This window comes from Patagioenas fasciata, chromosome 2 (assembly GCF_037038585.1).
Source record: "Patagioenas fasciata isolate bPatFas1 chromosome 2, bPatFas1.hap1, whole genome shotgun sequence".
Taxonomy (NCBI): Eukaryota; Metazoa; Chordata; class Aves; order Columbiformes; family Columbidae; genus Patagioenas; species Patagioenas fasciata.
In genome coordinates this window covers 124,460,200-124,473,817 of record NC_092521.1, presented here as the reverse complement: position 1 = coordinate 124,473,817, position 13,618 = coordinate 124,460,200, and the positions used below count along the sequence as shown (strand labels likewise).

Sequence of the window (13,618 nt, the reverse complement as noted above, 5' to 3'; positions counted from 1 at the left end):
AAAGTATAAAAAATTGAAACTTCAACACATGTAATTTGAAAACACCTTTTTGAGTGATTAAGTACTTAGAATTGAAAGTGGCAGTGTTTTAAATTAATTCTTGTCCCAAAAGTTTAACTGTAATTTTGCTAACCAAGGTTTTCACGTGCATAAACCCAGCTATGAGATCAGGGACTCAGTCTCCTCATTTGTCAATCATCTGACTTCGTAACGTTTAAAGTCTTGATTTGAATAGCATGAAAAAGAAGACAAGCTTAAGAGTTTCCCCTTGTTCAAAATATACATGGGTTTTGAGCGAAAAATCATCAAAATAGTTGTTGAAACTCAGTGTCAAGAAAAAAATGGCATTTTTATGTGCAGAATGTCCAAAGTTTCAGTAATGGAAAAGTGTTATGAAAGGCTGTGTAGGCATTTCTTTTTTAGAAGGTTGTTTTGAGAGGAAAATGTTAACAATTCCTACATACTTGATTCCAATTCCTACATAAGATTTCTTCCATTCAGAAGGAAATGCCAACCTCAGCTCACGAGGCAGAGGTCACAGCAAACCCAAATGGGCAGTTCAGCACACACCAATGCCTTCTGGCAGGTTTGGTCTCTGGGGCTGGCTGATTTTGGGGTACACAAAGCTGTGAGCTTTAGTCAAAAGCTGGGGGCCCTCCAGAAGCCTCTCCTGTGGTATCCCCACCATCCCACAGCCATCTCTGCCTGTTTTCTTGAAAGTAGCAGAAACTTGGTTATCTCTGAAGGCTCTTGCTTTCTGTCACCTCTGATTGAAATTAGCCAGCGGTTCAGCAGCTGCTGGAGGAGCAGCGAGACAAACTTCTCCTTGCAGAGTTTGCATTTCCTCAGGGAAAGGGGACTAAAAGCAGATACCAGAAGCAGATTTTAAAAATATATGTTCAGCTGCTCGCTGTCTTAAGGAGCAAGATTGAGGGAGTATTGCTGTATAATCCTATGACCCGTGTAACAAGTGAACATGATGGTTCCCTCTTGCCCTAAAATATTTATTCTTACATAAGAAGAAGAAAAACCAAACCAAAACAAAACATCAACCCCAAAACAAACAACAAAACTAAAAATAGAAAACTGCTTGTCAGGAAGGATCAGACTCACATTTATCACTTTGTGTGTTTTATGATGAATCTGACTTTGCCCACACTTGCATTGGGAAAACTAAAGCAGGGATTCAAATGAAGCACTGCACATGCAATCAAAGGAAGGAGGCTGCTTATTAGCTCTCCTGCTTGCTGCTTTCCCTTCCATGGGCGAAGATGTGCGCAGAGAGGCTGGGCGCTGTGCTGCCAGGGATCCTGTGCTGAATCCTGCGTGGGCTGCCTCTGCTCAGGATGCCAATGGGGGCTTTTATATGTACACACACACATGTACATATATGCACATATTACTTCAGCAGCTTATTGCTTCTTCGCACTGGTGAGACCCCACCTGGAGTGCTGCGTCCAGCTCTGGGGCCCTCAGTACCAGAAAGACATGGACCTGTTGGAGAGGGGCCACAGGAGGCCACAAAAATGATCAGAGTGCTGGAACAGCTCTGGTGTGAGAAAAGGATGAGAGAGCTGGGGTTGTTCAGCCTGCAGAAGAGAAGGCTCTGGGGAGACCTTATTGTGGCCTTTCAGTACTTAAAAGGGGCCTATAAGAAAGATGAGGACAGACCTTTTAGCAGAGCCTGTTGTGACAAAACAAGGGGTAATGGTTTTAAACTAAAGTGAAGATTCAGGCTAGACATGAGAAATGTTTTACATGAAGGTGGTAAAAGACTGGCCCAGGTTGCCCAGAGAGGTGGTGGATGCCCCATCCCTGGAGACATTCAAGGCCAGGCTGGACGGGGCTCTGAGCAACCTGATCTAGTTGAAGATGTCCCTGCTCATGGCAGGGAGGTTGGACCAGATGACCTTTGAAGGTCCCTTTCAACCCAAAATATTCTACAATTCTATACTTAGGGGTAGCCAGTGATAAGGCCTCCTCCTGTCTCATTTGTGCATCACTTATGCCAGGGAAGGAGAGGAACTGCCTGTGCACCTGGCTCTGCAGTTCCACCTGCCCACACACCCGCATCTTCCAACCTTTTACTCTTGCGTGTGCCCAGTTTGCTCTGAGCACTCCCGGCTGGGGCAGGCTGAACTGCTTTACTACTCTAAAATTCTTTCGCTAATCTAAAATTCACGACTGCTTACATTCCTCTCAGAGGCAACCATGACACTCACAAGCAAAATGCATTGCATTATTATTTATTTATAATGATTACATTATTATTAATTTAGCGGGGGGTCTCTGATTCTCCCCGTGCTGGCGGAAAGGGCGCCCGGCTCCCAATCCCAGTCGTGAAGAACGCACCTTGCTTACGTCACGACCCCGTGTGACGTACTGCTGACATAATTCCCACCGCTGCCACGCCACAGCGTGGCAACATTCGAGCCCTCACGGAGCGGCGGAAGTAGCGGAGTGGAGGGCGTGGCGCTCAAGCGATCCGCCAATGGCGAGCGGCTCCGCTCGAAGGCCCCGCCCAGGCGGCCGCCCGCGGGAGGGAGCGTTAAAGCGGCGGCGCAGCGGGGCCGATGGAGCCGGGTGGTGGGACGGAGGCGGAGGATGGCGGCTGCTTCCTGTACTACGCGTACGGCAGCAACCTGCTGCGGGAGAGGCTGCTGCTGAGCAGCCCCTCGGCGGCGCTCTGCGCCGTGGCGCGCCTGCAGGTGCGTGCGGGGGAGCCCGGGGTGGCGATGCCGCGGGTGGGAGGGGGCAGCCTGTGGGAGTCCGCTTGGCCCGGTGGAGCCGTGTGTGGGCCTGGTTCTGCTGCCCCAGCCCCGCTGACCGCTCCCTCCTACCGTTAGTGGGGCGGCCGCGGCACGGTTCGCGCGGGGGGAGGTCCCAATCATCCTTGGTGCCGCGGCATGGGGACAGTCGGGGCCTGCCCTCAGCCAAAAATCCCCAAACAAGTTATAATAGTCCCACCTATGTGGGGTTTATCTTACTGGGTTTAACCAAGTTTGTAAGGCTGTAAATTGAGATGCATGAAGAGTTGTGAACCCAAAAGTGTAAGTAGCAGGTGCTTAGTTGGGTTTATGGAACAAGTTTCTGGCAGTTTTGAAAGGATGATGCTTCATTAAAAATCAAATCTAAATCCCTCCTTCCCCTCTGTGACAGTGGTTACAAGTGAGAAGCCCTCCCTGCACCATTTGTCAGGTGGGATGGAAGCTTTCACCCCGTGCCACACAACTGCAGTGGGCACCTTCCTGCGCCCAGCGGTTCTGCCCACACCTGAGGTTCTTAAATGTTTGTATATCAATTTGGCTTTGATGTCGACTTGGAAATATGAGCTCGTGGTCATCAAGCTGTTGATGTACACTTCTGTGCAACTGGAAGGATCCTTGGAAGAGCAGAGCATTGATTTATACCACTTAAGGATGACTTGAAGGTTCTCTTGGGGTAACTGACAGGAAATAATCTACGTTAGAGGGTATGAGGGAGTTCTAAAACCTTGTAATTAATAAACTGCCTGTAGTCAGGTGGTTGGTGTCCCTTGGAACCATCAACCTGGCAACTGAGGCCTGCTCATGTAAAGTGTGAGGCACTTACAGATGCTGCTGAGGAGCTGGGCTTGCTGAGAGCCCAGCACCTTGCAGGATCAGACCTCAGAGGTGAGAAGGGCAGTAGTATTGCATGCTTACCTATGAATAAAAGAAAGCCTTCTGCATCAGCACCCCCCTTTTGGGTTTCAGGTAGATTTTTCAGGTTAGGCAGTAAGTGTTTTTGGCTGTGCTGCAGGTTGGCTGTTGAACAGCTGTCAGTCAGGCGCCAGCTTTTCTAGGCGGCCTTTGACCGATTGCTGTGCTCCCTGCTAACACCGGGTGGCTTCCCTCCTTTGCTTCAAGCTGGGAGATCACTGATCATTGGGAAGGAGGAAGCACACTGAGGTTGGAGCTGATTCTGTTGATTGCTCTATGGTAGTACCACGTGTGCTTAAAAAAAAAAAAAAAAAAAAGGAAAAATAGTCTATAAACAAAGTATTTTAAATGCTAAACTGCAATATTACATTTAATTATCTCTTCTTATTTTTTAAAGCTCTGTTAATCTTCAATCAAAAGTTGTAAGAAATGGGATGTGTAACAATCACAGAAAGGGTATTACACTGCTACTTAGAGGAAGGGCCAAAGACCACGCTCTTGATCCAAGACCGTATCTAGCACGTTCCCTTCTCCCTGCCATGCTGGCTGTGGTTGCCCGCATGGCCTAACAGAGAGTTCCTGCTTCCAGAACTGGAGCTAACCCTGCTGTTTCTGTGCAGTCTCTGTTACCATTTGTGGGTGGTACCTGATGGTTTTATACACCTCCTCACAGTGCAGGTCATGTCCAAGAAAACATAAGTGGAGGAATAAACTAGAAATTGGTCATTATTTTGTTGTGAGTTTATTTTTTTGTTTGGTTGGTTTTTTAATACTGGGTTGATGTGAACACACTTGGCTCCACAGGATTGTTTTCTTGGAGCTGCTCTGCCAGCTCATGTCCACATCTGTAAATTCAGCCTGTGACTCAACTGGACTGTTTACTTGTCTGCAACCTGCTTAGGCTTGACTGTCTGCAGGGTCTAGTCCACAGTTCTCTTCATGTGGTAATGCAGTGACCTGAACATTGTAAAGCCATTGTGCAGCAGGTTGTGGAATGGTTGATGACTAATATGTCTAAGTAAACTTTTTTTTTCCTGGTGAAACTAGTTTAATGAGGGATATTTTATGGGGAAGGAAGATGATTTTGTCGATGGAGTAAACAGTATGGCTTTGCCAGGCTGCTGATTATCACTTACACTCACAAAAAAAATAGATTAGTGTTCTCATCAGTGCAGTTCTTCTGTCTGTAAGCTTCCAACTACTCGCCTTTAGCAGCCTGTTCCCCGTATCTGTTAGGACAAATTACAAGAAGGTAATGTGTCTCAGAAATTTAGTATTAATATATACACACATATATTTCAAATCAAAATTATGGCTTTAAGAGGGTGATCCTGAGAAATAAGTGAAGCTGTGGGGTTGTATAGGTTTGGGTTTTATTTTTCTTGTAGTTTTTAATTCTTTTTGCCTTTGCCAGATTTTGTTCCTGCGGTTAAGCAGGTAGCCTTCCTTAAAGCTGTTTGTTTTGTTTTTTCCCTTCTCTACTGCAAGGGAAGGATCCACAAATTGGCTAACAAGTCAGAGTGGAAACTGAGTGTATGGAGTCAGATGGGAAATCACCCTGGAAAAGTGCAAGAACCTGTTGTTCTCTTTTGCTTATATAGTAATATTTGACATTATTTTAGAAATCAAGTATCTCTTTTTCTTACAAGTGATGTTTTACCTTGAAAACACCTGAGTAAGTTCACTCAAGGAGGCATACACCTTGGCTTAGAAATACCCAAGAATGTGCCAGTTGAGTGATGAGATGGCACAAAACACTGGAAAATACAGAGGATGGTACTTTATAATTGGGCAGTTGTATTAGCACACGCGGACAAGATCCAATGCTCACTATCTTATAGGCTTCTTTACCCCTAACTATTTTCCTGGATTCTGCATGATAGCATTTAAGTCTTATAACAGCACCAAAAGCTGCAAAGGAATGGGCACCAGGCAGGCTTGTCTTTTGAGGAACAAGAAGAAGGCAGTAGTCAGGTCCTTCCTTCACAGTACATCTCAGCCAAGGGCCCTTTAGCTTGTCTAATGGGAAGCCCATCAGTGATTCCATCACTGCCAACTTGGACAAAAGTCAAGCTGACTTCTCTTCAGCACTGCTGTATTTACTGCAGAACTGGGTATGTGTGTTACTCTTGAGAAAGGGCTACCTCTGCTTTCTTCTTATCCCTAGATATTGTCAGCTAATGTTTAAGCCAGACTACTAAGGGGTTTGTATGTTGATCCTGGTCTCTGCAAACCAAGACTTTTATCAGTCATGCTTTCTGTCAGACTTCCCTTCCCTTTGTCGCAGGGCTGTCATTTCTCATGGTGAGGTGGAAGAGGCTGACTTCAGCCCCATCTGAGGTGGGACCTGGATCAGTTCCTGCCTGTCTGTTCCTTCTGTGGGCCCAGCTGACTACTTGTAGCCTCTCCTTTAGCTGCCCTTTTCATGTGAAGAATAGCCAACGGCTCTTGATCTGAAGTGAAAACTGATTCTCTGCCTTGGTTTCATTTGCAGGATTTTAAGCTCGAGTTTGGCCATCATCAAGGCAGGACAAGTTCTGTCTGGCATGGAGGTACAGCTACCATTGTTCAGAGCCCTGGAGATGAAGTCTGGGGAATAGTGTGGAAAATGAACACTAGCAATTTAAGTTCACTGGATAAGTAGGTGACTTAACTTTTGCTGTCTTCTACTATATTAGGGAACAATTGAAAAGTAGCAGTTATCTTTTGGTAAAGAGCTGTGTGGAAGCTTTGGCATTGAAATCAAGAAGATGCTTTGAATTTTAATATGTGCATTTCACTTCACAGTACATGTATTGGCTTCTAACACATTTGTGATTAAAATGGCTTTGTTTCCAAGCTATCTGTCCTGTGACACTTTTCCTGTTGCTTTAGGGAGAGTTTCCTTTGACACTGACATTAATTTATGTCTCTATACATCTGTAGACTCCAGTTGTAGTGGAAAAGGAAGGGATTGAGGACAAGACTTTGCGGAAGAGAAGGAGGTTTTTAATATAGGCAAAGGGACCTTTTGAAGAGGTTGTTTTGCATGTCTTCTCTTCCAAGGATTCAAACTTCTGTGAACTTGAGGTAGATCCAAGCAGGGAGCTGGGGTGTTTGGTTTTTGTGTTTTTTTTTTTTTTTCTCCCATCTGAATGGGAGAGACTGTCTGCACCACCACAATGCATGATGGAGAATGTTCTGCCTGTGCCCGATAATTACAACAAGTTCTAGGCAACCTGAGCAAGTTGTTCCCAGGCTGAAGTCTGGAGGACCACCTGGGTAAATAAATCAAGGAGTAGCATAACTTCTTGCGTGGTCTAAGGCAGGATTTGGAACTAATTTTCCAAGATTTTGGCTGGTGTCAGGTTTATTGCAGCTTCTGGGATGTGCCTGCACAACATGGTGCTTCTGGTACACAAGGATCCTTTGTTCAGGGCAGTTCATCACTGTCAATTAATTCCAGTAGGAATCTGGGCTACTGAGGCTAAGGAAGCAGGGCATACTAAGCCCATTGAAAGCATTACATTAATACACTTCTTTTGCCTCTGGTACTGTTGCAGTCTTGGTTATGGCTGCACTGTGCTGTGTAGACATGTCCTTATAACCTTGGCCATGAAACTTGAAGTTCCAACTTGCTTTTCATTGCCTACAGTGAACCTGAAACACAACAGAAACTGTTGCCCAAGTTCTTTTAGCACATCGTGGGAATGGGCACGCTCAGCACTCTCAGGTCTTGGTTGGGAATGTTAGTCCCAGCAGGAGGGCATCTAGCTGGTATGCTTCTGGTTGGGGAGAGCTTCACATGTCCCTGCTTTACCTCCTCTGTTGCTTATACTAGGACTTACCTCTTGGTCCCTTTTCTACTGACCTTTTACTGAAATTTTCTGATTTACCATTCTTTCCTAAAGTGTAAACCTCAGAAGTATAAAAATCCTATCTGGTAGCTTTCATAGTAATGCTTCATTTCCCCTCTGTGGGGACAGCATTTTGTATTTTGTCTTCTAAAAGTGTTGTTTATGTACTATAGAATTGCAGATCCCTGGCATTTGTTTGATAGAGGATAAACTTCAGTGCTGACTGAGATGCTAGAGCCTTAAGTGCTCTACCATCACCAAAAACAGCAGGACAGTCACTAGCATTAAAGATTGCTTTTTTTCCCAGCTGACTCATTGATGCCATGAAGGTGGACTGGAAATGGAAGGAAACGGGATGTGTTTTTGGCTTTTATAATGATACTCGATAGTTTTCTTCTAAGGATTGCTCCTAACCAACTCAAAAGAGCTTGCATGTGTTCCTGCTAAAGAGCTTGGGATTCTTTAGCTGTGCAGAAGCACATATATTTGTAAATTCTCAACCAAGTTATTTCCTGGAATTTCCAGGTATCAAGAAAAAAAAATTACTACTTGCCTTTACCTGCTGCCTTTTTTTCTCCCCATCTGGATAAAAAAGTCTGTGCTTTGTTATCCAGAAGCAGAGGAAGGAATGTGTAATTGATGCTGCGTGTAACTAGTTGAAATACAAGTAAAACAACATGATTATAGAAAACAAATATGGGAGTGAAATCTTTTGCTTAGATGGCTTGTACTTTTTGGCTTCAAATGCATTTTCAGTGCTGTCTCATAGTCAGATTATCTTTTTTTTTTTTGTCCTCTGTACTTCACGAATCTCTAAGTTACAGACTAAATCATGACTATTCCTCATATATCCTAGCAATGGATGTTACTTAACTGGAACATTTTTCTTGCTCTTACACACCTTTGTGACTTATTTTGCAGTTTGTTGGCCTTGAATCTGCAGTTATCCTCCAGTCTATATTTGCACTTAACCTAGTTACTCATCTAACATCGCCTGTGTTTTTGTACATTAAATAGCTTGAAATGGTAGTCAGTCTTTGAAAGAAAGTTGTCAAAATGATGTCCTGACAAGCAGCATTTAAACCCAGGTTGTGACTTCCATCTAAAGTTAATTGTGCTATAAAGTCTGTCTTGTGTTGCTTAAGCTTGTCGTTTACTTCTTACTATTTCCTCAGACTTTAATTGGTGGCTAAATGCTAATGGTCAAAGACAATAAGTAGCCTTGGTTTTGAGTTTGGTTTTGTTTTCCTAAGACAGCATGATTGTGCTAATTAAAAAAACAAAACAAAACCCAAAAAAACAATACGAAAAGGGTTTTGCCCTGATCTAGCTTATTGTTGCTGTACACGTCTTGTGCAAATGAAAGGGTGTCTTAGATTATTCATTGGAATGTACACTGGAAGAGTTGTGTGAGTTTCCCCTTATCCAAGTGCAACACAATGGGTGAGATAAAACTTGCAATTGTTAGTTATCTGAGAGGAAGGTAATGAATGTGACTTGCTCATTAATTCTGATAATCTTGGTTGTTTCTCTTGCAGATTACCAGACTTGCACAGTAATTAATTCGCAAGGAGTATTCTCTAACTTTTCAAGTTAACTGTTGGTCACCTATCTTACAGACCTGAAATTATAGAAGTGAATGCTGCTGCTGCTTTAGAAACTTTTTGATAGGAAACAAGCTTGCACAAAAAGGGCAGGAATATGTTTTGCTTTATTTTTCTTTAAGACTGTTAACAACATAGACCAGTGTCCTGTCTTGAATTCTGTTATAATAAATGCAAATGTGTAATTGCACAGTTTGTTTGAAAGATGCATGAGTTATGTGACATGAAATATATGTCCTTTACAGGCAAGAGGGAGTTGAAGGTGGCATTTATGTCCCAATAGAAGTTAATGTCCACACTGAAGCAGGAAAGGTACTGACCTGTCGAAGCTACCAGATGAAGGACTATGTCTGTGGTCCCCCTTCTCCTCAGTATAAAAAGGTAGGTGTTGCATCACTGTAATTTTTGAGAGAATAACAGAAATATATAATGCAGTAGTTCTGTTATATTTTAGACGTACTTTATTTACAGTGGATGGAAGGCATGAGAAGCTCTAATGTAAAGGTGTAACTTAACCCTTGTGCAATGTAATAGCGTAATGATGCCCACATAAGATTGCTAGCTGTTAAAGGCCTACTAAATCAGTTTCATTTTTTGGCTTAGTTATGCCTTACATGAAGCCTCTGTTTAACTCGTGAATTAGTTATGATGGATGCAAGGATTTCTGAAGGATGTTCATTATAGATGCAGCAATTCTCTGTTTGAAAAAGTCATGTACTCCACTAAAAGGACAGAGGGAAGCTTCTGGGGAGAATACAGCACCTGGCTTGTAGTCTCAAGGACACAGATTATCCCTATTGTCTTATGAAGTATCTTACCATCATTTAATACAAGAGTCCAACTGCTTCCTTTTACCAGGAAGATGAGGGGCAGGTGCTCTCTGGTGACCAGTGACAGAACCCGAGGGAGTGGCAGGAAGATCTGCCAGGGGAGGTTTAAGTTGGACATTAGGAAAAGGTTCTTCCCCCAGAGGGTGGTGGAGCACTGGGACAGGCTTCTCAGGGAGGTGTCACAGCCCCAAGCCTGACAGTGTTCGAGAAGAGACTGGATAACGGCCTCAGACACATGGTGTGAACTGTGGGGTTGTCATATGCAGGGACAGGAGTTGGACTCGATGATCCTTGTGGGTCCCTTCCAACTCAGGACATTCTATGATCAGATGCATCGTCAGTGTATCACAGGACTTCCCACAACATTGCAGAGCACTGCAGGGTTCCCACTTGAAGGCTGGTGAGGCAGAAGTGTTTCAACACCCTTCTGCAGCACGCTGACTCTGTGGAGACACATGATCTAGTCACGCAGCAGGCCTGACCTGCTTAGCTTGTGAGATCCGGTGCAGGTCCCAGCCTCGGGCAGCATGACTGCATGTCTGGAATTGTGCAGCTATTAGCAATTGCAGATAGACATCACTGGAACATGTTGACTTTTTCAGCCAAAAGCAAAGGAATGGGGCTTGAGCTTGTTAAATCCCAAGTGCACCACCTTCTCTTACCTGAGGAACTCACTCCTATGACTCAGCTTCCAGGGGGACAGCTAAGGCCAGCTGCTGCAGGACTTCTGAAAACAAAGCTTGCTTAGAAGGCAGGCTCTGCTGCTTCACAAACCTCCTCCCTGCCAAGCTGCATCCTGTCAGGACAGATCTTTCCTGGCTTTTCAGGGAGTTAATACATAGTCTGCTGCTGTGTGTCAGCTCTCACTACTGTGCTGTAATGGCAGACCTCTGATATTGGCAACTTTATCTAGCTGGACGTTCCCTCCTGCTGTTGTCAGGGTCAGTTTTTAGTTCTTTTTCACCCCTGCCCCCAGCTTTTATTTCTTCAAGTTAACCAGGCAGGAGGGGTGAAAATTAAGTACAGGTGACTGCATTGGCGTACAGCCATCTACATCCATCTCTGTTTTGTACTTTTTGTGGCAAAGTTCATCCTTTCTAGACACTTCATCCTTGAATTTCCTGGCTGTTGAATACATAAAAGAATATTTATAATAGTGTCAGCTTTTAAAATCTGTGTATTTGTCTATTCATTTTGATATGTGAGCTTGCTGGTGTCTCCCCTCAATGGCACTACTTTTTTTTTCTTGCACCAATACTTAAGTTTATTTTGTATGTATAAGGAAAGCTGCAGTAATAAACTGTAAGGAATCTCTGCTTTTTCACTAAGCTAAGTATCTTGTTACTGTTACTCCTATAACCTGTCTAGGTACTCACTGTTGTGCTTTGGATTTGAACAGCTTAGTTTTAAAAATAACTTCAATAATATACGCTGCTTCTCACTCAGATGTGATACTAAGGCTGGCTGAAGGCATAAAAAGTTTTCATCCTTGCTGGAAGAAAGAATGGAATAACTGAACAACAGCGTAATTGTACAGCCTTGTGCATATTAGTAACATATCAGAATCTTAGGGTTATACCTCGGTAGTTACAAGCCTTTCTAGAGGAATTTTGTTGACACTATTAAGGTCTTCAGTGGTCTTCCAGAAGCTTTTTGCTGTCTTTAGGTACCAATTGCATTATTTGGGATGAATGCTTTTGTTACCTTAAGTGGTTCTTCCTGTACATGTAAATGTTTGAAGGGGTCTGTCCTTCCTAATACTATTATTGAAGACTTTTTTTTTTGGTTGTTTTCTTCTTCTCCCTTTTGATTATAGGTTATCTGCATGGGTGCAAAACAGAATGGCTTGCCAGCTGCCTATCAGAAGAAATTAGAAGCTATTGAAACGAATAACTATGCAGGGCCTGTACCAATCATGGAAGAGATTGAAGCCGCTATTAAAGCAAAGAATATAAAGTCTGCATAGAATACCTCTGCATTTGCTTGGCCGTTCACCTTGATTTAGATACTTCTCCTCACTGTGCTGATCAGCAGTTTCTTTATTTATCAAGCGAAAATGAGTTTGCTGTGCATCTACAGTAAACCATTAGAAACAATTTGCACTCTGAAGGGACACTGACATTGGTAATTTCTTTACTTTGTATGTGTAGCTTGAGTACCTGCTGAAGTTTCTGCAGATTTAGAAATGATTTTTCTGTAATTGTCATGCAGTGCTGCATGAAAATTTGTGCTTCATGTCCTGTTTAATGACCTTTTTAAAAAAAAAAAAGGCCATCTTAATGAGTATTGGCATCTGTTGCCTCCAGAGGAATACGGGCTGCAGCATCAGGCCCTTTGTTCTTAAATGTTGTATACACAATTATCAAGAATTTCAAAGATTTGTTAGATGCAAAGTAGACTCAAAACTCTAAACCAAAACTAAACTTTTTCCCTCTGCTGCTCTTCTTAATGGTTTGAAGCCCAACATATCTGAAGCTATGGTGTTCTTGTTTCTGTTTATATAGTTACCAAAGAAAGATAAGAAATATTTTTTTTAACTGTCTCTGTGTTATTAAGTATTAGTTCAAAAGGCAACCCAGGCATGAAGACAACATTCAGGAAAGGATCTCATTCAAAGCATAGTGGACTCCTCCTATCTATGTTTAGTAATCATCACACGTGATCTGGTTAGGTACAACCAACAGATTTTAAAGAATTCATTTTAGCTGGATAATTCCAAGGTTTTTTTTTAAATGACCTTTTTGATCAGCTTGTTGCTTATCTAGGCCTCTGTCTTGTGTCCAGTGAAATCAGGAAGTCTCCTGTGAGTCCTAGTGCGTTTGTTTCATGGTTCTGTTTGTCAAACTCCAGATGAACATACTTGGCCTCTCTTTTTTTCCACAGCTTTAACATCTCCTGCAAAACTGGAAGCTCTTGTAAGGTTTAGAGTACTTATCTTTATGGTACTTGGCAACCCCTGTAGTTAGTCTGTGGGGGACAAGGAAAAATTTACAATCTGGAATATTTCAAACCACTTAATTTTGTCTTCTGTGCAGTGTTATTTTTTTTTTCTTTTGATGTACAGAGGGGTGTAAGATCTAATCAGTGTCACTGAGTGACTACTTAGATAAATGATGACAAAGTAACAGGCTTATCATGTCTTCTCTGCACAAAATTTTTCTGTAAACTGCTGCCATGCATGTAGAGGTGCTGTCCTGATGTCTTATGCTGATTTCTAGAGCTGGGCATGGTGACCACGGTAAAACATGGTGCTTTCTGTATTAGCACTGTCTAGTCTGAGTGAATAAAGCTGAAATTACCAAACATCTCCCTGGTCTGTTCAAGGCATGCTTCAAGAATATCTGTGGTGCTTGTGTCAGCAAGAGCTGGTGATGTGGAAATGTTAACTGAAACTTCCATGGGCTATTTGCATTTTTAATGGTATTGTTTCAGTATGGAGGGCAAAACTTTATGCATGAACACTCTCCTCAACATCAGCACCACTTCTTTTGCTTTACCCTTTTGGACTTTTAAGTGGGTTATTTTACTCTTGTAAGAGCAGAAAATAATATTCTGATGCCTATCTCCTCTGCCCCTTGGGGAGAATTGACAGAGGGTACTTGATGCCTCCCGTTGAGGAAAATGGTGGGAGCTCCTGAGGGCCGAGGGAAGGCCTCCTGCCCCAAGGC

General features: G+C 43.1%; 1 protein-coding gene across 1 annotated transcript; it reads left to right on the top strand.

Annotated features, from left to right (window-relative positions):
- Window positions 1-2,526: 2,526 nt before the first annotated feature.
- GGCT (gamma-glutamylcyclotransferase) lies at window positions 2,527-13,255 on the top strand. Its single transcript, XM_065832682.2, has 4 exons — window positions 2,527-2,708; window positions 6,175-6,320; window positions 9,366-9,501; window positions 11,767-13,255. Exons 1-4 carry the CDS (start codon window positions 2,574-2,576, stop codon window positions 11,914-11,916), a joined length of 567 nt encoding a protein of 188 aa, XP_065688754.1. The 5' UTR covers window positions 2,527-2,573; the 3' UTR covers window positions 11,917-13,255.
- The last annotated feature ends 363 nt before the right edge of the window (window positions 13,256-13,618 follow it).